The sequence below is a fragment of the Synchiropus splendidus genome, chromosome 7 (genome assembly GCF_027744825.2).
Source record: "Synchiropus splendidus isolate RoL2022-P1 chromosome 7, RoL_Sspl_1.0, whole genome shotgun sequence".
NCBI classification, from domain to species: domain Eukaryota; kingdom Metazoa; phylum Chordata; class Actinopteri; order Syngnathiformes; family Callionymidae; genus Synchiropus; species Synchiropus splendidus.
The window spans coordinates 6,601,197-6,623,683 of record NC_071340.1 but is presented as its reverse complement, the minus strand read 5'-3'; the positions used below and the strand labels follow the sequence as shown (position 1 = coordinate 6,623,683).

General features: G+C 42.7%; 2 protein-coding genes across 4 annotated transcripts; both read left to right on the top strand.

Moving 5' to 3' along the window:
* Positions 1 to 4: 4 nt before the first annotated feature.
* LOC128762910 (uncharacterized) lies at positions 5 to 1,407 on the top strand. The gene is made up of 6 exons (XM_053871480.1): positions 5 to 205; positions 362 to 507; positions 713 to 780; positions 873 to 1,040; positions 1,118 to 1,222; positions 1,298 to 1,407. Exons 1-6 carry the CDS (start codon positions 83 to 85, stop codon positions 1,333 to 1,335), a joined length of 648 nt encoding a protein of 215 aa, XP_053727455.1. The 5' UTR covers positions 5 to 82; the 3' UTR covers positions 1,336 to 1,407.
* Positions 1,408 to 1,949: 542 nt separating this feature from the next.
* Positions 1,950 to 22,096, top strand: nsd3 (nuclear receptor binding SET domain protein 3). Of its 3 annotated transcripts, none has more exons than XM_053870513.1 (25): positions 1,950 to 2,269; positions 3,665 to 4,515; positions 4,773 to 5,018; positions 5,112 to 5,274; positions 5,358 to 5,512; positions 6,441 to 7,049; positions 7,127 to 7,289; positions 7,364 to 7,464; positions 7,566 to 7,611; positions 7,708 to 7,838; positions 7,971 to 8,096; positions 8,352 to 8,478; positions 8,686 to 8,886; positions 9,278 to 9,457; positions 10,525 to 10,548; positions 12,726 to 12,882; positions 14,101 to 14,303; positions 14,365 to 14,477; positions 14,552 to 14,698; positions 14,766 to 14,888; positions 16,857 to 16,973; positions 17,051 to 17,192; positions 17,630 to 17,736; positions 17,811 to 18,015; positions 18,724 to 22,096. In XM_053870513.1, exons 2-25 carry the CDS (start codon positions 3,709 to 3,711, stop codon positions 18,987 to 18,989), a joined length of 4,659 nt encoding a protein of 1,552 aa, XP_053726488.1. In that variant the 5' UTR covers positions 1,950 to 2,269; positions 3,665 to 3,708; the 3' UTR covers positions 18,990 to 22,096. The 3 variants fall into 3 exon arrangements, with proteins under 3 accessions (XP_053726488.1, XP_053726486.1, XP_053726489.1); XM_053870511.1 differs by having other exon boundaries at positions 10,402 to 10,548; XM_053870514.1 differs by lacking the exon at positions 10,525 to 10,548.
* Positions 22,097 to 22,487: the final 391 nt, after the last annotated feature.

The following is a 22,487-nucleotide window of genomic DNA, read 5'->3' as shown; positions in this document are numbered from 1 at the left end:
AAAGGCTGTGGGTCTTTGCCACTGTTGTCCATCGTCGCCCTCTGCATTGAAGAAAGGGTCGTCTGCACTCACCAGTGTCCGCATGATGAAGGTGTTTTGCTGTGTTCTGCTCCTGGTTGCAGGGCTCGCTCTCAGCAGCTCTGCCCCAACACATGAAGAATGCCAGGAGCTCCTCAAGATCGTGTCTATGAGCGACCTCTCTAAGGTAAAATTTAGCAGAGAACTCTTAACTTGCTGGTTAACCATGATCTGGATTTCACCAAAACTTCAAGCCACCTTGGAATATCTAGTTTGCCATATGCATACTCATCAAGTGTCATGAACAAATACTCTGTCCACTTTAATTCTTTTTTTTTCTCAGCTGTATGGCAAGACACATTTCATAATCGGCCACAGCGACCACGAAATTCACAAAGCTGTTCAGAGGAATATGAATAGTGGCACAATGGAGATTGCTGCAGCGGACCACGACGTCAACGGTGTTGTTTTGACCCAGGAACTTAAAGTGTAGGTTGTGAATATTCACAATTAGGATGGCACACTTCCCTCTCACCATCAAGTACTGACGTATGAGATACACAAGAGCCACTCTAGCTGGAGCTGATCTAGCTTGTGCACATTTCAATCTTTTGTGGGTCGTACACTATGTCGGGGTGGGCCACATTTGGACCTTTGCCTTCAGTTTGATATTGACATTTGACGTCTTTGACAGAAACGGATCCTGCATCCACAGAGTTATTAATGCAACCATTGAAGGTGATGAAGGAGTAGCTGAAGTCAGTAAGTATTCTAATAATATTTGAAGTATTATTTATTATATAGAGAATAGCAGTTCAAAAGATGATGATAAGCTGATGAATTTCTATTCTCAGTGCATGTTGCCTCCTCCCGGTTCCGGCTGTATGAAGTGGCTGATGATGCCATGGCTGTAGTCCTCAACACCACTTACAAAAATCCCAAAAAATTCCTGAAAATGATGTCTTTGAGCAGCGATCATGAAGGGGAGGCGGAGCTTGACACACATTCTGTTTATCTGATTTGTAAGGCAGAAAAACCTGAACAAGAAATACTGTGCAAAACTTCTGCGCCAGTTGATGTTTTGTTGTTTCCCTTGCAGCCAAGGAGAAAACTGTGGATGATGCCAAGAAGGAGCACTTCAAGAAGCAGGCAGCGTGCCTTGGCTTCAATGACGAACCCACATTTGTCTATGATGGCAAGACAGGTGCTTACATTTTCTGTTCATATGATGTCTGAGGATGAAAAACTATCTTGAAGAAAGTTCTGTTTCTCTCTGCAGAATTGTGTGGACCCCCACAGAGCGTGGAACAGAACTGAACTAAATCTTGTTCGCTCCAATCAGTGACAGGCTTTTCACTTGGAAACACAGAATTAAAACAAGCAATATGAGATCGTCCTGCGTGTGCTTCCTTGTATTTGCACTTCCTTTCTATTCAGGGATATGAACACCCAGAAATGACCATACAAGAGCACTCATCCACGCATGTAAAACCTAATGTCCAAGTAATGAAAGTCCCTGGGCATAAATTCAATTGCAATAAGATTCAGTACGTTTACCTTCTAAATAATGAGAAGGTTCACAAAAATACCACTTGTGCCACGGTATGCAAAACATAATAAAGCAAATACAAAGTTGTATGTTGCACATCAAGTAAAATTAAATAGAAACACGTATATACAAAACATTTACTTTCACATACTGATATTTGACTGGTGCTTGCAAAAAAAAAAAAAAAAAAAAAAAAAAGGTTTTGTCTTCAACTGTAGTTGTCCTCTATTTGGAGGTAAAAATATTTTTTCGCTTTCATTTTTGTGACGGTGTGACCTAATAGGATTCGCACCGTCCTCTTTTTGTAATAAAACGTCAAACTACATCCCAGTATACTGCGGTCCATCGTGGTGTGTGAAGCCGGCGTAATCTGGACCAGACCACGATCCGATTCGGGCTAATAATAGGAGCTTTGTTGAGCTAAATTCAGACAATTGCACACAGGAGGGGCGAGAATCGAACATATTTGTATCCCACTAAAATACACTGAAGATGAGCCTGGCTTTGGGATTGGGTAGCGACCAGATAGCGTAACATCCCCCTCCTCCTCTGTGAAGAGAATTGCGTTAAAACGAAAAGGAAAGGCCTGCGCTTTATCAATATAACAGGATAATTTTTATTTTATTTTTTATTTTCTGCACATAGATTAAACGAGGACTCGCAGCTGGCTGGTGTATGTGTTTAGAATGGGACACGCTGAAGGTATTGGCATTTTTATTCGCCTACATTTTAGCGACTTGGCATCAAAATGTGTGCTGCTCCTTCGCTCTCCTCTCTGGCGTGTTTTGCTGTAGCTGCACCGCTGTCGATTCTTGTGGTTACCCCTCATCTTGTCCGACTCTATGCACCTGTACGTTGTCCGTTTTCACCACAACATACTCACAAAATCGCCCCTGATGGATGTTAGATCACGCCAGACAATTTGATTTAAAGGGGCAAAGGCAGCCATATTGGCAGCGTACTGTTAGCCTAGCCAACATTAGCTTTCCCTTTCATCTTAATCCATGCGTGCTTAGGCTCGCATACTTTAACAAAATAGTAATATCGTATTCACTATATATTCGCACGAGATAAGCGTTTCGTTTGGTGTGTGTTTTTATGGCAACCCACATCGTTGGAAGTTGATCGCTTTGATGCCACATAGCATTCCAGCTAACATCGCTGAATGCTATAAGACCATCCAACAGTGAGTTATCGCATACGCGTTGAGTTTAAGACAAAACTACACAGTTCAAGTCCGATAATCGTGTACTGCTGACCTTAGCTGTGACCTTTCGCTAATATTTGTCATCTCTATTTTACGTGGATTGAGACAAGGACCATAGCCTGTCACCTTTTGGGATGTTTACATCACCTTACTGGCTGACTCTGATAGAACCTGTGTGTTTTCACTATGATTCGTCATCATTTGAGTACATGCAGATTGATTTCCCAAATAATTCAGTTTTACTAACCTGCCTGTGGTGCTGTTTCTTTGTTAATTTAACAAAGAATCAGCACTATAATTAAACCAGGTGTGTTTTATTTATCTAGCGTTTTACGTTGAAAGCAATCATTCTTAAAAATGATCCGAAAATACACTTGTAATGTGAAGTATAAGCTTTTTGATTTAGCAGATTATTGCATAAATAATAAGTAAGAATTTTGTCTTAAGAAAATGTTTACTTTCTCTTAGTGCCGTTGTTGAGAAAGCTTCAATTTTTTGTGTAAGATACTAATCTAATTTAAAATCACGTTAACAAGTCCCCACCCCACCATTGAACCAGATGAAAAAAAGATGACCTCTGTTTTGTTATGGTTTTGAAGCAAAACGTTTGCTTGTTTGTTAAAAATTCCTGAATGAGAATGTGGCCTGAAACACCATGTATAACCTGTAGAATAGCACAGCAAAGCAACTTACTTTCAGTGTGTTAAATGTGCGTCCTGAAAATTGTACGTAAAATGTTGACGGTCCTGAGTCGAAAGGAGGTACAGGGTACAGTGTAATGTTTCTCATTGAGTAGTTGCTGCTTCCCTTCTTACTCTCAAGTTGTCTGTGATTGTCTGTGGGTTTTTTTTTTTACCTATTTTGATGTATTAACATGTTATTTCTTGCAGGTCCAGTCAAAGAAAAAGACAGTTAAGGATGCAGGAGCACAACAATGGATTTCTCCTTCTCTTTCATGCAAGGGATCATGGGAAATACAATTCAACAACCCCCTCAGCTTATTGACTCGGCCAACATCAGACAGGAAGGTACCTGTGACACCGGTAGTGACCCGGGTGAGGATGGTGGTCCCTCTTACGATGCTGCATTGGATGCAGAATTTTCCTACCCGCCCTCAGCGTCAGAGGACATGCCACATGTGTCCAATGGATACCCGCCGGGTTTGGGCATGTATGAGCCACAGGCCAAATTCTCTCTATACTCACAGTTTCCCAATGGCTCTGCAAACGGGTTTGGGGCAATACGCAGTTACACTGACCACGGCCTCATGCCAGTGGAGGGCACGGTCCTGAGAGGCCCGGGTCTCCAGGAAAGGCCCCTTTCTCCTGTCTCACCCCCACTGCCTACACATCATCCCCATCTACTCCACTCCCATCACCATCATCACCCCCATCATCATGCTCACCACTTCCACCCGAACCAGCCTCACATCCAGACACATCAACAGAGTCCCCCTCCACTCCCCCTACCCACACAGCACCACCTGTCACAGACGCCTCACATTATGACCCACACGCTCCCGCCACCTCCTCCTCTACACCTGCCTTCCTCCAGCCCTCCACCTTCCTTGGTGGACAGCACCCCTTCCTCTCACCCCTCTAATGTCCTTTCAAACACAACGAGTGGAGTCCTGAAGAAAACCAGCTCGCCGGAGATCAAGCTGAAGATCATCAAGACGTATCAAAATGGCAAAGAGCTGTTTGAGTCTGCACTCTGTGGAGACCTGCTTCAGGAACTTCAGGTGTGTGTTACAGGAACATTTCAGAATTTACATGTATACTTTTGTTCAGGGTGCAAAGCGATCTCACAATTACAACACAACAAAAGCATCTTTCATGAAAGTGTAGTCTGTCATCATTACGTTTTAAAGTGTTACACTTATTGTTTTTGGCTCCTAATCTTCCATTCATCATTGATCCAAAGACTTCTGCTACTGCAGAGCAAATTTTGATTATCTGACCGTTGTTTTAATGGTTTCTACTTTCTGTCTATCTTCAGAAGGAGTCTCGGAAAAACGAGGCCACACAGATTCAGCGTAGACATGAGCGGAAGAAGGAGAAGAGGAAAAAGAGTGCTCAGCTGCTGCAGGTTCAGGATCAAAACTTGGAACAGGTCCAGACTCAAATGTGTACAACAAGCCAGACAGAAGACACCCACGTCCAGCCCCAACTAAAAGAGACGCCTATTGCTCGAATAGAAAGGCCTCCGAAGACCATTATCAAAACTGAGCCAAAGACACCGAAGGCAAGTTTGAATATTGAGTCTCTAAAGAACATGTTGAAGTAGTTAAACACTGCATAATTGTTGTTTTGTTACTCTTTTGTTACTCTTCCTCAGGTTCCGAAAGTTCATCATCCTTCAGTGATCCAAGAGACAGGCTTCTGTAAGGAGTTTGTGATCGGCGATCTGGTGTGGTCCAAAGTGGGCACTTACCCATGGTGGCCTTGCATGGTCTCTTCTGACCCACAGATGAAGGTCCACACTCGAATCAACACCAGAGGTAGACTTTCAGCCACCCCTCTGATGCTGGGCTTGTGTCGTTTGGTGACTAATACGAGATCATGTTGTCATTTTTTGGTTTAGGTCACAGGGAATATCATGTACAGTTTTTCGGCAGCGTTGCAGAACGAGCATGGATCCATGAAAAGAGGATTGTCATGTACCAGGGGAAGCAGCAGTTTGATGACCTGCAGGCGGAAACACTGCGTAAGGCCACCAACCCAGTGGAGAAACAGAAGGTTTGTACAGGTTCATCAATTTTTGACTTTCAATAAGCTTTTAAGACACTTTTGTATCTTTGTAGAATAGGTAAGACACAGACAGTCACACCAAGCCGTACAGCACATAAGAAGAATTTCCTCAGTGATATAGGTTTTCTGACACTGAATATTTATGTCAAGTGTATTTGTAATACCTTTTTAGGGCAGGGAGACATTATAATAAGAACAAGTGTAGCAGCTACAGTTTTTTTCTGAACGGGTAATGGCAGTATTGAAATGATCAGTTCATATTCACACATGAGTCAAAGAGATTGAAAGAACAATGCAGCCAATTTAATATCAGCTTCAAAAGCCCAAGGATGATTTTGGTTTGTATATGAGGCTGCTTTGTGTGAGTAATGCACCCCCACAGACTTCATTAAATTGTGACCTTGAGCTATGAAAAAATTGTTTTTGGTTCTACTTAACTGAAAGAATGGCATCTCAGTTTGCTGGCCAATGGAGTTACCAATGGAGAAAGTCTGATTGTTTACGTTAATCTGCTGAAACTTTCACTGAAGATAATGTGCTAGTCTCTGCACTTGGGCGTCCTCCCAGTTGGGCATGCAGGGAAGTTAGAGGTGTTACTAATAGATACCTGAACCAAATCTTGATTTGTGATGTGCAAGAGCAGTGGATGTTTATGGTTGTCATGCTATATGTAAGGCTGACGTGTGATGTCAGCCACTTATGTTCTTTGTACTTCCAAAAATGTGAAATGAATGTGAATATAGAGACTTGATACCCAGGAACAGGAATTAAATAGCAAAAAAAGAACTAGTGGAAGGCTTCCAACCTGTAAACACACAATATTGATAGAACAATGTTCATTAAGATATCTTGTATACATCAGATGATTTGATTTCAGTTTACTTCTTGTTTGACTGGAGTTTTCTTCTGTCTCCAGCTTCTAAAACCGATACCTCAAAGGGAGAGGTCTCAGTGGGAAGTGGGCGTCGGACACGCCGAAGACGCCTTCTTAATGACACGGCAGGAGAGAATCGACAACTACACCTTCATTTACGTCGACCCCGCTCCGAACGAAGCACCGGTGGGCAAAAAGAACAATGTGCGGCCTGAGAAGCGAAATCGCCGCTCGAGCGGTTCGACCACTAAGAAGGAAGACGGAGGGGTGAAGTCTCCAGAGAGAGAGCAGCATCCACCGCGCAGACAGCTCCCACGTAGACAGTGTAGTATTTCAAATACAGAAGACAACTCCCAGCCACCAAATGATGAGAAGACTCTGAAGGGGGACCAGAGTGAAGGCAGCTCCCCAGAACACAAAGAGGAAGCTGAAGCACAACAGGATTCTCCACCGCCTGTCAGGGCGTGGAAAACTGCTGCAGCCAGGAAACTGCTGCCTCTTTCCATTACAATGAAAAGACTGAATGTGGAGATCACCAAGTGTGATTGGCCCCTGCTGCAAAAGAAAGCGTCCCCTCCTGTAAAGAAAGAAGAGGAGAGGGTGGAGGAAAAGGAGACTCGGCAGCCCGACCTGGGCTACTGCTCCCCAGAGGTGAGTGCCACCCGAGGGGGGCTTATAACACTGTTATTGTGTGAGTTGATGAATGGAATACTTGTTGTTTTGAGTAGGACAGCACAGCAAAGCCTGAGCCCAGTCCAGAAGTGGAGGAAGACATAGATGATGTGGATGAAGAGATGGAGGACAGAAGAGAATCTCCTGCAAGTCAAAGGAGTGAGGATGGAGGGGTGCAGCCCGTGTCCTCACCAGGGTCTCCCCACAGCAGTCCCCATGGTTTGTGAAGCATGTAAACCATTTGAAAACATACATGCTTGAGATTGCTCATCAATTTGTTGATGCAAATTCAGGGTCTCAGGAAAGAAAGCTTCAGCGGCGGTCAGTGAGGAGCAGGTCTGAGTCTGAGAGGGGTTCTGACCCAGTCCCTAAAAAGAAAACCAAAAAAGAGCAGGTAATCTATTATGTGATGATAATAGCACTTTGATGACGAGCCGAAAATAATACTTGAGGCTTGTTTTTGTAACTTTAACGTTCATCTCTGTCTGATTCCAGACTGAAATGGCTCCTGAGACCACACTGAAGACTGGTTCTCAGAAAGGTAAAGAATCACGATTTCACCTCTCCTTAAAGTCTTCATTTTAATTCAAACTTCCTCCTAAATTGGAGTGTGGTTTTCTTTGTTGGCTTCTGTCAGGAGCCAGTGAGATCTCAGATGCCTGTAAGCCCTTGAAGAAACGGAGCAGAGCGTCGACGGATGTGGAAATGACTTCTTCACAGTACAGAGACACGTCTGATTCTGACTCAAGAGGCCTCAACGATCCCCAGGTAGTACTGAGTGTCAACTTACACCCAAAGGTCGTAACACTTAAGTTTTAATATCACATCCCAGGAAATGGTCTTTGTAATAATGACTGGGTCAGTATTTCATGGTTTGACTGACAAATCTGCTCCATGCAGGGTTTATTTGGAAAGAGTCTGGACAGTCCTGCTGCTGCAGATGCAGATGCCTCTGATACTCAGAGTGTGGACTCTGGTTTGTCACGTCAAGACAGTAGCACTGGAAAGAGAGACACTGTCTGTCAGGTTAGTGCTGGCTGTTTTCTAAGTGAGAAGCAGCCTCTTCATGTTTGTAATTGTTAAGGTTCATCGTCGTTTACATGTTAGCAATTAGAAGATGTGTTGGCCTTAAGGACAGCTGTATCAATTTGTGTCTGTTGTGTCTAAGTCTTGTGTTTTTTGTTTTGGATGATCAGTATAGGTCGTAGATTCACATGTTTTGACTTCTGTGGATTCTTAGAAATGTTCATATTTTCCGCTTCAATCTTTCTTTGGTTGTAGATCTGTGAGGTGTATGGCGAAAGTTTGGTAGTGTGTGAAGGCGATTGCAACAGGCAATTTCACCTGGACTGTTTGGGGCTGACGTCTCTAACTGACGGCAGGTTCACTTGTCTGGAGTGTAGAAATGGTGAGTGGGTGTTTTGGTCTCTATTAAATGACATAATGCCTGCTATTAATCTCCCTGTAAAAGTAACTCCTGATACTTAAGAGAGTTCACACAAGTTTGGGTCCAAACTTACTACTTTGTTTTTCATAGGTTCTACCACAACTGTGTGTGAAGAGAGACATAGTGGGATGAAATTGTGTCTTCATGGTGCCATAATTGTTTTCCCAGGCACTCACCAGTGTTTTAGCTGTAAGACAGCAGGTCGGGAAGTGACACGATGCTCAGTATCGGGCTGCGGTTGTTACTACCACGAAGATTGTGTCCGCAAACTCCCAGGTACCACCAGCAGTTCCAGTGGCGGATTTTGCTGTCCCCAACATAGCTGCGTCACCTGCTGCCTGGAGAAGGACTTGCTGCGAGCCGGTAAAGGTAAAGCAAAGCAAAAGTACTGTATCTAGATATAAGATGCAAGGGTGTGCAGGTATCTGTACACAAGTGTGCCAGCCAAAAGAAAGACGATCCAGAAGGCAATCCATAATACGCTCATATATATGTGTGTGTGTGTGTGTGTGTGTGTGTGTGTGTGTGTGTGTGTGTGTGTGTGTGTGTGTGTGTGTGTGTGTGTGTGTGTGTGTGTGTGTGTGTGTGTGTGTGTGTGTGTGTGTGTGTGTGTGTGTGTGTGTGTGTGTGTGTGTGTGTGTGTGTGTGTGTGTGTGTGTGTGTGTATATATATATAGACTGATGTTCAGTCTTCAAATGTTATGTTCAGTGGCATCGTGTTTTGGTGTTTATTGTTTCCTTCTGCTTCGTTACCCATCAGGTCGAATCATGCGCTGCATCCGCTGCCCGGTGGCGTATCACACAGGCGACAGCTGCGTTGCTGCGGGCAGCATGGTCCTCACTCATCACATCATGATCTGCAGCAGCCACGGCAGCACCAAGAAGAACGGCCTCCTCACCTCCCCTGTCAATGTGGGCTGGTGCTTTCTATGTGCCAGAGGTAAGCCACCCCCACCCCACCCCACCCCTCAACTCCTCACTGACCACACATAAGTGCTCGTCGATTTAGAGACTTCATCTTCCTACTTATTGGTCTGACTTGCACAACAGGACGTTTGTTTTTCTTAACAAGGGAAGAGTTTCCTGAGACAAAAACACCATTGCATTTATGCAGTGGTTGCCAAGTCATAGATTGAAATGGACTTGAATCGTTTATCGTAAAGCTGTGAAAGCCACAGTATCATCTCTTGAGACTGGCCTTACTGTGTGTACATAATGTTAATGCAGGAAAAACTGTCAAAACAGCAGTAAGTACAATCCTGAGTAATGGTCTGTCATCATCAGAGATTGTGAAGTGCAGAGAGGGAAGTAGCAGCGAGTGATGAAAACCCGCTGGATTTCGAAGTTACTGACAGAGAGAGGACATAAATTACACAAATGAACCACTGCTTGTCAAAATGACACTGTGAGAAGGGTTAGTTCATAATAAACAGTTTTCATGAATTCAAATTGTACACAGTAATTGTAATAACCTTTATGCATTCATCAGGGTCAGTACGAAGATTGTCAGGTGTTCTTCGTTTAGCCTTGGTGACCACTGCATGAACTATTCGTTTGGTGTTCCTGTTAAATGTAGCCTTTGTCTCCTTTACGAAACAAAACCTGTCTGCTTCACTGCATGAAGCATTTTAAATGATCTCAACTGTCCTGTTCAGTTCAAGTCAGAACTCCGATTGACTTTTGTCCACATCTGACCTCATGTCCAACAATAAGTTGAGTACATTGTTTGGCCCCTTTGTCTTGGCACAAACATTGTTCTACCTGTTTCTTTCTTGTGTTTTAACAGTGTGAATGTATGTGTGAGTGTGTCTCTTTTGTGAATTTTTGGGTTATTTGGAGTTTGATTGCGGCTCACCCCCGTCTCTTCCTGTGTGTCTTGTGTAGGGCTGTTAGTGCAAGACCTTACTGACACCATATTAAGTTCATATGCCTATAAGTCCCACTACCTTCTGACTGAGTCAAATCGTGCTGAGTTGAAATTACCTATGATTCCCTCTCCTTCGTCAGCTACCAAAAAGAATGTTGGGAAAGGTAACTGAACAGTTTTTCTCTTTTTCCTTTGTCCCACTGGTCTGTGTTTGTCTTAATGCCTGCTCCCGTTTAGTTTCCCTGTTGTTTGCAACTTTCATTTCAAAGCCTGGAGGTGCTACATTCATTAACTGGTTTAATCGACAGTTAATTTGAATGCAAAGTGGCAAAACCTCAGCCTTAATCCTTAACACATTAACAGAAACTCTGGGCCGCATGCAACAATGTTTCCTTGCAAACTGTTGGAGTCTTCCTCATCCCAAGAATACTAGGTTTCATGTTTCTTTCGAGACGCAATGAAAAATATATCAAAGCATAACTGACAATAAAATATTCCATTAACTCTTAATTGTAATGATACTTCATTACACATATTATTCCAATTATTCAAATGCTTTAGGCATGGATATCAAACCTGGCACATGGGCCAATATTTAAAGTCCAGTCCAATTCGAGGGAGCAGAATAAATATCTATTTATTGAACGTTACAACAGGAAGCAAGAGTCTGTGTGATGGGAGTCTTATGTTGTAATTATTTGTAGCTAATTTTGGCATAGAGCATTCACTGTCATTCAATGTGTTTGAAAGAAGAAGGATCAGTGGTTGAAATTAAAATATTTTGAGAGTATTTAAATCTACCCTCATCTACCTAAATCTAGAGAATGACTTGGCAAAAAGAATAAAAATAAAGGAACTAGTGCAGGCCACATTAGCTTGAACCTTAGATTCAAGTGGCTGCTCCTGGGTCCTTCATAGGCTGTATCTCACTGGCTACCAAATGCGTTCCGTGACCATCCCACGCCTGACACCTTTAGTCATGAAAGGGAAGGCCTTTGCAAACCTGTCTCCTCCAAAATCATGCAAATATATTTTAAGACCAGGTTAAGCAATAGTTCTTTCATATAAAACAGACTAGGGCAGCACGGAGCAATGTTTTCATTGTCCATGGAAACATGATTGTGTACCAACCCTCTGAGAGACTTACATTCTCCTGCAGAGTCTTAATGAAGTTCAGTAAGGTTTCATTTTTGCATGTGGCCCATTGTGAGTCTGGCGAACGCTGAGCCAATAATCTAACAATAAATTTGAATCAGGTAACAGGCTAAATCTCCTCCTGTCTGTCAGGAAAGTATAATTGGTGATTTGACCTGTCACACTTTTACTCTATTCCCTGACACTGGATGACACTGGTCTGTGGTTTCTGCCGAAGGTGCTTTGCTTCTCTGCTTGATCACTGCAGGCTTTGCTTTTGACTTTGAAGAGACCTCGTCAACCTTCATTTCCTTTTGATGCTATTGGCTCCCACGTGATCATTTTTGACTGATAGATGAATTTGGCTTCTTTTTTTCTTGAGCATTCATTTGACCTGCCTTGGATGGAATATATGTATAATTGCCAGGTCATGAGGCGTTGGAAGCTTTTTCAATAAAGCAAGTACTATGGCTCCCATCATGGAGTGGAGTTGAGAAAATCTGGGCTGAAAACTTGATCATTTTATTATAAATGACAGCTATTTGTCTGTAGTAAGCATTTTTCTGCAATAAGAAATAAAAATGAATTCTCTTAATAATATTTTGAACTGTGGACAGTTCAATTGACTCCCCACCCACACAGTTGGCCACAATGTGTGCCTTCTTCAGACATTGGCTCTAATATTGAGACTGAAACCACACATCAAGATTCCATACAAAGCTGGTCTGTGCGGGATGCAGAGTGCAAGGGTTGCTGATATGCTTTTTGGTGCAGGACTGCATGCCTGCTACTTGCTAATCCCTGATATTTGTATCCCAAGATTCATTGGCTGTTTTGGCTCCCGTGGTACTGCATGTGATCCCCCTACACTGACCTTGGTACATTGCTCTGAATCTGATTGCCAGACGTGCTTTGTTTGAGCAAACCAAGGATCCCATGTAGTGGCCCAAACTTCCTTTGGATTTTTGAGCAGTGTTTGTAAGAAATGATGCTTCATTGTAAGACGACAAATATTTGTAGAAAGCTAAGCTCATCGCTTCATTTGCATTTAAGACTGTTTACTTCACGTGTCTGCAAATGAGATTCAGAGTTTGTCCAGGTTATAATCTGCATCACCTAATTATACACTCCTCCTTTCTTTGCTCACCATTTCCAACACAAACACACACACGCCCACACACACAATTGCAATCATACAAACATGTAGGAGGCAAGTTGCTGTGCTGCGACTCATGTCCAGCTTCCTTCCACCCGGAGTGTCTGGAGATGGAGATGCCAGAGGGGCCGTGGTCCTGCAGTGACTGCAGGGCTGGAAAGAAACCCCACTACAAACAAATTGTCTGGGTCAAACTGGGCAACTACAGGTGAGCATGTCAGCCAGAGCTTCACTCTCTGGCTGTTCATTTACCATGAGCAATTGCTGGCTGTCTGATGAAACAAGTCTGGATGATGCTGAAGAGGTTCAATACAATCCTCTGGCAACGCCATGATTTTACTGGAAAAAATAAACATTGTGTAGTTCACTGGACTTCACCCAATCGTGACCACGCATGACAATGTCAAAGTCATATTTGCAATGATTTAATAACATTTTACAAGTCCAACAAATCCAACATTTTCAAGAAATTCTCGTCATGTATCCTTCGTCTCTCACTCTTGGGGGCACAAATGCATTTTTCATCCATCAGTCTCAGTGTCCACATGAAAAGTACTTGTGCAATTGCACCCCAAGCCACATTAATATCAGCAGAGCAGGTTTAGGATGAATTCACCTTGCGTATCGATAGATGGATTTTCTATATTACGTTATTATATTATGTTATCTGTCGTCCAGGAGTCTCACCTCCACATTGTTTTCTTCATCTAAACTAAGCAGCAATGAGAGTCTTCAATACTGTTCAGTAAGGCTGGGAATCTTAGGGTACCTCACGATACAATACGATATGCGATCTAAGACGGTGACACACAGTCCCCACTGCCCTCGGAACGATGAAAGCGTGTATAGCGGCCGTACTTTATTATATTACTATATTATTGATAATGAATAATCGATACGCGACAAGAGCATATCGATAATATATCTTAAGATGAAATATCGCAATAGTTCGCCATATCGATATTTTGTCACAGTCCAACTGTTCAGCTGTGTTTTATCTGACTAAACTGCATATAGGTTCAGAGAGAGTTTTTATTTAATAAAAATCTAACCCCTCCTGTTTAGACGGAGAAAGGAGGATGTGACTGGTCGGGAAAGACCATGTTGTCACACAAACCAGATGTCCATCAGATATTAGAGAACACATGCTACTCATTGCACTAGTGGTGGGGTCTTATAATGAGCTCACTGAAGTTGAAAGGGCAGAGGAAAGCTAATTTAAAAAAAATGGCAATCTTTTACAAGAGAATTGTCTATGTTCACATCATCTCTGTAGTCAAGATGTGTCATGATGATGAAATGTGTTAAAGTTACGCTGTTTTCAAAAGTATTTATTTATTGTCCTTGTCCTGTCGTCCAACGTGAGTTCAGATGGTGGGGATTTGTTGTGAAGGATTTCAAATATGTTGTCACTTCCTTGGCTCAGGTGGTGGCCAGCAGAGATCTGCAATCCTCGCTTGGTACCGTCCAACATTCAGAGCCTCCGCCATGACATTGGCGACTTCCCAGTCTTCTTTTTCGGTTCGCATGACTACTACTGGATCAACCAGGGTCGTGTCTTCCCTTATGTTGAGAACGACAAGAACTTTGTAACTGGTCAGATCAACATGAACAAAACCTTCAAGAAAGGTAAGGGCTTGTGATGTTATTTAGTGGAGTAGACAAGGATCTAAAATGTGTTGTGTTTCAGCCCTTGAAGAAGCAGCACGGCGGTTTCAGGAGCTAAAGGCTCAGAGGGAGAGCAGAGAAGCTTTGGAACAGGAGCGTAACTCTCGCAAACCTCCACCGTACAAAGTTATTAAGGTAATCAGGGAGATTGAAAGTTGGAATAAGAGTTTTGGTTTATGATGATGCTGATGTGAATGTTATTATTGCAGGCCAACAAACCAGTTGGGAAAGTGCAGATGCACGTTGCAGACCTGTCAGAAATCCCAAGATGCAACTGTCGATCAACAGATGAGCATCCCTGCAGCCTCGACTCACAGTGTCTGAACCGCATGCTGCAGTATGAGTGCCATCCACAGGTCAGTTTGCCGGAAAGTCTTAAATATCTTAAATTCCTGGAATAACCAGTTTGTTACTCTCAAACAGGTTTGTCCCGCTGGGGAGAGCTGCCAGAATCAGTGTTTTACTAAAAGGCTGTATGCAGAGACAGAAGTGATCAAGACAGATGGGCGTGGCTGGGGTCTTCAGACCAACCAGGCCCTGAGGAAGGTGAGTGGAAGTGTTGCCTATTTTTGTTTAGTAACAGCACCACTTTCACAGATCAGATAAGGCCAGATTTTGCTTTTTACTTTGGTTTTTCCTCACAACATGGAGTTGGCTACGTCACGGGAGACAGATTCACTCACCTGCACAGAAACTGTGTTGTTATTAATGTTAAATACTGCTGATTTTTTAAGTCATACATGAAGAAAGGCACTGTGGATAACAACTCCAATGGATAGTTTCTTGTCCTCCAAGCTATTACATATGATGGATATAAAAATAGGACTACACGACTATGACCAAAATGATTATTGTTATTATCTTGATCAATGTTGTACTTATTAATTGTATAAAAGTGTGTGTTTTTACTGCATTATTGAAAAACATTGTACTAATAGTGTTCAATGCATAACATAACATAACATATAAATATATGATAATTAAGGAGTATAAGTAAATACATAAAACTAGCCAAGAATGAAAACATTTACTTTATGGAATGAATGTGGTTTTACAGAATACAGTCACAAAGTCACAACTACAGAAGGCAGGAATAAATACAGTTCTACAGTGCTACAATCAGGTTTTATGCTGCCAATCCAATGGATTGATGGCCAGTTTGTAATCAAAATATAGTTATGAGTGCTACTGAGTGGGTACTTGATGTGGATGAAAGGAACCAAAAAAAAATCACCTTAAGAAAAATACCTTACAGGCTCAATCCTGCAAATATTCATTCGAAAGGACAACTGAAAAATGATGTGAAAGTACTGGCAGGGCTATGTCAGTGAAATACACATCCTGGTAACATGTACAGTAGCTGGACTCTGAGACAGCTGCTGGCTGAAGCCATATTCTTAGAGCAGCAGGTCATCTAGCCTAATTAAAAAATTTTTTTTCATTTTTTTATGTCTGATTCTTGCTGACGAAGCAGTCTTTCGAGAAAGCTCACCATGTTCTGTCAAGTACTTCAAATTGGAAATGTTGTTCAAAAGTCATCATTACAGTCGTACTGTATTTTATTGATGGAATGTGACACCTGTGAGACAAGCACAACATACAGGCCTCATTTGTGTAAAAGCAAGGTGATGATTTCTTTTATTGCATACATACTGTTTTAGTTAACCACCACTTAGTCCTGTGCAGGGATGCGGGGAGTGCAGGAGCCTATCCCAGCCTCTTTTGCAATTGAAAAATTCACTATCTGGTCAGTGCAGCTATGGTCTCGGGTCAGACGCTGTGGGAGCAGTCTGCTTGTTTTGGTGCTCAGTTTTTGGTATCGCCACCTTGGCAGGAGCAGGGAGAAGAGGCTGTAGGTAGAATAAATGACAGGGGTCTGTTTGGTCCACCAGTACTTATTGGTGGTATGGGTCAACAAAACTGTTCGAAGGTGACGGTGACAGGTGGACACCAGTGGAACTCCACTCTCATCTCTTCAGCTTTGAGTGTGTTCAGATCCAGGTTATTCTGCCTGACGTCCTGGATGAGACATGTCTTCTGCAAACTGCAAGAGGTTGTAGCAGTGGTTAGAAGAAGAGTTGGCTTAGCACATTTCTGTGCTGTTAGTCCTAGTGCTGTGTGTGACTGGCTTTGAGGTTTGAGTCATGTCACCAGAATGTGACTGTAGTATGATCATGGGTAATCTAGACTTGTTGGTTATTTATTGTTTTAAGTGTGTGTTGTGGGCAGACACCAGTTTTTGTTTTTCATTTTTTATACGTGGGGTCGCTGACAGATATATATAAAAAAAAAAAACAGATTTAAAAAGCGTGTGCCTCACTTTAGTGGAGAGAAACGGTCTGCAGTCTGCTACTGTAACAGCATATAACTGTTGCTGACTCTAGTTGCATTAAGATTGATTCAATATTTGATTTGACTCTGCCAAAAAGTTGTGAAACAGTTTTAGTGGAGCTTGACCAATTGACAAAGCTTTATTATTCACCTTGACGTGACAATGAAACTTCCTCTTTTCAGGGCGACTTTGTGATGGAGTATGTTGGAGAGGTGATCGACACGGAGGAGTGCCAGCAGAGAATCAAACACGCTCATGAAAATCACGTGGCCAACTTTTACATGCTGACCCTCACCAAGGTGCCCCCAGTCAAACTCACAGTGGAGCCGGAGCCTCATCTCAGCTCAAGCTCAGCAACATGTTGTCTCACCCACAGGATCGTGTGATTGATGCTGGTCCAAAAGGAAACTCTGCACGCTTTATGAACCACAGTTGCAGTCCCAACTGTGAGACTCAGAAGTGGACAGTTAATGGAGACGTTCACATCGGACTCTTCACACTCTGTGACATCGAGGCTGGTGAGTTGACCTGACACATCACTCGTGTGGTAGAAATAGAGATGGAAAAAGCTTCAGTGACAACATCTACAGCGCTGCACATATTTACCTGTTGTGCTTGTCTTGACCTTCGACGCAGTCCTCCTGACTTATACTTTAGTTAGTAGTTTTTCACTGAAGACTTGTGGCAGACTTGTCTGGACTCATGAATGACTCATCCTCAACCAGAAATGTTTGTCACTTGCTGAACACATGACTTGTCTTGACTCAAGACATGGTCTTCATATCCTTCCACCATATATTCTTGACTAGTTGGCTTTACATGGGCCAACACAAGTCTTGTCTGGAGCCCAACCCTGTCTTGTCTTGCCAAACTTGGCATGGTCACACCTCTTTGTAATAGCAGTTGCTGATGGATGTTGATGTTTTTGAAATAACATTAGTTGTTGTGTCTGCAGGGACAGAGCTGACCTTCAACTATAACCTTCACTGTGTGGGAAACAGAAGAACTTCCTGTCACTGTGGGGCAGAAAACTGCTCTGGTTTCCTCGGGGTGCAGCCTACGGTTGGTGTTGACTCTAGTCCGAATGTTCCCTGACCTTAACATCGACCTGACAGTCTTGTGTTCTGTGCCTTCAGAGCGCTGTGGTGATGGAGAAGGAGGAGAAGGCCAAAAATGCCAAGCTGAAGCCAAAGAAGCGGAAGCTGCGGCCGGAGGGCAAACACACCCACGAGTATTTCTGTTTCTGTTGTGGCGAGGGAGGAGAGCTGGTCATGTGCGATAGGAAGGACTGTCCGAAAGCTTACCATCTGCTGTGTCTCAATCTTACCAAGCCGCCATATGGTAATTAGAGTGTATTATTTCAATGGGAAAGTGTGAGATGGCATGTTCCCCATGTGCTTGTGTGAGTCCAAAGAAACTGCCAGCGCTAAATTATTCTTTTGCATGAGTGTATGCCCTGCGATGGGTCCTACCCAACAATGCCCCTCCTTGGATGAGTGACTGTCTTTGGATAACACTTGTGAGATCTCATTATTTTAAGGAGCTATAAAAATCTGTGTCATCTACTCATTTTAATAAGGTGCAGCCAACACATTCTTTCACAAATGTTGGTTGTGTGGGTCAAAGGACTCAGTTAAGTGTAGGAGCACCTGCACCTAGCCATAATCCCTGCTGCCAAACCTTGACAAACCTGCCACTGCCAACAAGGTTTGCCATGAGCGTTTGAAGTTACCATAATGCACAAGTTTGATCCTATCCAGAAAACCCTTGGAGTGAAAAGTCTTCATGTACATAGCTCAAGATTTAAATCCATCTTTTAGTTCTTACGATGTTACGAAGGGAAGTCTCCCTGCATTTTATCACCATTTCAACTGTGCAAACTCACACTAAATCTGTTGGGTTCTGAAAAGCAACACAGGCACTCACTCATCTAGCATGTTTTTTGTGCATTTCTACAGCCTTAAATTTAAAATGAACACAGGACACCCGACAAATATCAGTATTTACCAGCCACAGTCAGTACCTTTAAACCATGTTCTCCTCCTGCAGGGCGATGGGAATGTCCGTGGCACGACTGCAGTGTTTGCGGTGCTCAGGCTTTGTCTTTCTGTGAATTCTGCCCTTCCTCGTTCTGCTCGGACCACGAGAAGGGCATGCTCACTGCCTCTTCGCTGGAGGGCCGACCCTGCTGCTCCAGTCACAACCCTCTCAGTCCGCTGAGCTCCAACTCCAACTCCAGCTCCACTGGTCCCGTCAGGGTCAAGGAGGAACCCGAGAGTGATGCCGCAGCTCCTTCAATACCTCATTCGCTCTAAGTGCACTCCTGTCAGCCCACTCCCAGGGTGGCTTCACTCCTCGGTGCACTAGGAAACGGAATACACGTGTTTCATTGGATAATTGGAGTCACTTGCAGGGGAGCAGACGTGACGGTTCCCCTCCACTGTTGCCATAAACACCACCAACACTCTGCAGCTACGTCATTTCTACAGCTGTGGAAGTTGAACTTCAGATGTTTTCACGTCGGCACTACGACTAGGACGGAGGAGGAAGCACCTCCAGTCGTATTTCCTCTGTAGGTTTACCTGCTGTACGCCGTGATGACACCTTCCACACTCACGCCTCTCCACGTGTGATGTGACCCGACGTCCTGTTTCTCTTTCTGGAGGAAGACAGTTATTTGTGCAATTTATTTTGTTTTTCAGGACCACACTACATTCCAACCTTCCTTAGACATGTTTTTTGATATACTTCTGGATGAATATAGTTCTATTGGTATCTATGTTTGTTAATGTTTACAGACAGATTCTCACTTCATCCCGGTGAGTGGTGTATTATGTTTGTTTGTTTAGGTGTTGAGCATAATGCAGACCTCCTTGTGAGCATAGTCCTTTTAAGGTGAAATACTGTATAATGGTATATAGTGTAATGGTATGACATTACAGAAGTACTTGTGATTTTCATATTGCCAGTCTCACTCGCCATCTTTGTATATAGTCGACTCATATTGTAAAGTACTTACAGACCTGGAGGGACGTCACCTCTCTGCTTGTTCCTGAAGGAAGGAAGCGCTTTTGTAAAATGACACCTTTTTAATTTTCTTATTCGATAAGGAAGTCATTTCTTTCTAGATGTTACTGTCACGTGAATTTTAAAAGGACGACCTCCAAGTATTGTTAATCAGCCTTAAGGGAACACCGTTGTTTGATTCTTGGGTGCAGACTGCTGACCGGACGCACACCATTTCTGTAAACGTACTGTCACCTCGGACGCTTTCTGATTTTGTTTTGCCAAACTTTTCTATGAAGCACTTTCACACGCCTTGTCGCTGTTTAGCTCGATCACAGAAATATCTCTAAAAAACGACAAGTGTTTCAAAGACGATACCTCTTCTTTCCTCATAGTTAATGTCGGAATCTAAACTGTTTTTCCTTTTAGTTTGTTTTTTTTTAAACTGAGGAAATTGACCTGAATGCTGTTTTTGTTTTTCACAAGAAGGAATAGGTGAGAGCCCTCTGTGTAATCAGACGTCTGACTGAGGCGGGAACATCGACGCTGGACTTTGTTTATACAGTATATCGTATGAAGAAAACTTCAAGTGTCAGTCCAGCATAATGTAGAACTCCTGTACAGTGTTTTTAATGGCTCATCACTCGATTCTTTTGTATTTATTGCACCACAATTTTATACTTTATCAAACACCAGTGCAGTAACGTGTCTCCCACTCCACCAGTGATACATTTTGGGGAAAAAAAGAACAGGGAGTGTCAACATCATATATCTGTATGTAATCTGTAGAGATCTATATCTCTGTCTTTCTACATCCGTGTGATGAGTCCACCTTTAGTTGACAGCTGCCACTCTTTGTATTGTGACTCACTGTAGTTGCTGTTGAAAACAGTGTGAATCTTTTTGGGAAGTTACACCTCTGAGCAGTTTGGTGCTGTTTTAAGTCATAATCCTGGGATTGAATTCAATTGATTTTAAGTTCCTTCAAGCTTCCTTCGATTACTCCAGTGTCTTACGTGAAGCGAAACAAAGTCAGTTGTTTACAGTTTGTTTGGTTTCGCTCACTTTCTGTTGCCAAATATTTCAGTCGCCAACAAAAAAGGGTCACTTTAATTCTCATTTTCATCCAGTAATGAAATGCACTTTGCGTGTGGGATCTCATAGTCGTCACTCGCCGTTGGTTCAAAATCGTGTTTGCCTTTGTGATTGTTTTTCCATCGTTCGATGCATTTTCTGTTCGGTGCTCCCAAACGGCTCCTGGTTTTGTTTTGCTAACTCAGTATGCTGGGGAGCTGGAGGAACGCAAAGGCTAGGCTTATTTTACACAAATTGTTCCCACTGCCACCTTTTTGATGAGCCCCTTTCAAACTTTGCACCTAAATTTGCCAAACGTTTTCAGTCATAACAGGAAGTGGTCCACCTCAACACTTATTAACTTTGGGGCAATTTGTTTTCAAAACAGTTGGCTGTCTTAACTTGAATTTCCTTTTATTTATTGAGTTTGTACACAAGGTTCATAATGTGTGTTCGTCGAACTGCCGGTGTCTTTGTGCGATTGGTTTTGTTGCATGTTTCTGTTAACGGCATTGTTGACCTTGAAGCTTTTTTTCTTGTTTCTGTTTGACATTCCGAAGATGTCCTTGTTCATCTGAAGTGCATGCCTCCATTACCAGCCTCCACTACAGAGTCCTTAGAAGCTCAAGTTTGAATGCCAATGCTGTGCTTTTGATTTAACATCAGAGTGAGACTGAAAGCCCTGTTAGGTAAATTCCATGTCTGCAGAATGCCATGTTTCAATTCCCTCACAGTTGGTTGAGCAGTATTAAAACATTTTTCCCCCCACATCTCATATATCCACCTGTCGATTTTTTTTTTTTTTAAGTGGCCATTAGACATTTCTCATCTGATTGTCCGCGGACTCTATAAACGCTTAAATAAATTCGAATTATTGTTCACTGTGACCTTTTTTTGTGCAATGTTGCTGATAAACATTTCTTCAAAGTCGAAAATGGTGTTTGACCGACTATTTTCACTGTCATTAGCACTCGTAGTTAATGGAGTAACTCTCACTGGGGTCATATCTATCTCTTGGTGTTGCTTCAATTTAAGAACGTGGATGAACACAAAAGGTCCATGTTGAGTACTGTTCGACATGTGTTTCTACATATTGTTGAAAACCCTGTAAATAGTTTGCATTGAACTTGCATAGGATCATGTTACTGTGGCGTGCTCAGTTTTGCCTGTACAATTCTGCTTCTAAATGTGTGTGACTGTTCAGACGACACTCTTTTTGTACATGACTGTCTTTTTATTTGAGAATATTGATTATGTCCTTTTTCATTGGAAAGTTGCGTTTGAAGAGTTCAGACATGCCTGAAGTTTGACTTTAATAAAGCTGTACTCTGTCTCAGTGAAATGGCTTTTTGTCCAAGGCTTTTCATTTATCTAGCTGCTTTGGCTCCTCGTCTGCTGCGACTTCAGATATGACATGTTCGAAGGGATTAAACACAAAGCCTGCTTCCTTGTTTGCAACCATCGCAAGACTTCATGTCCGAGCTCTACCCGCCACATCGTGGAAGCGTGCCATTCCATCGCTGACCTCTAGGTGTTTCTCTGTTGTGTGACGTGGCCTTTAGATATTTTTTATTGTCAAGGTGGAAGATGACAATGTCACTTCCGGCTCCTTTGTACCACTTGTTTACCATATTAAGCAAGCGCTGTGTGTAAAACGGAAACGGCATGGGAACGTAATTTGGGCAACACGTTTTGCTTTTCAATAAGTGTGTAGGATGTGTTTTTGTCCTTTC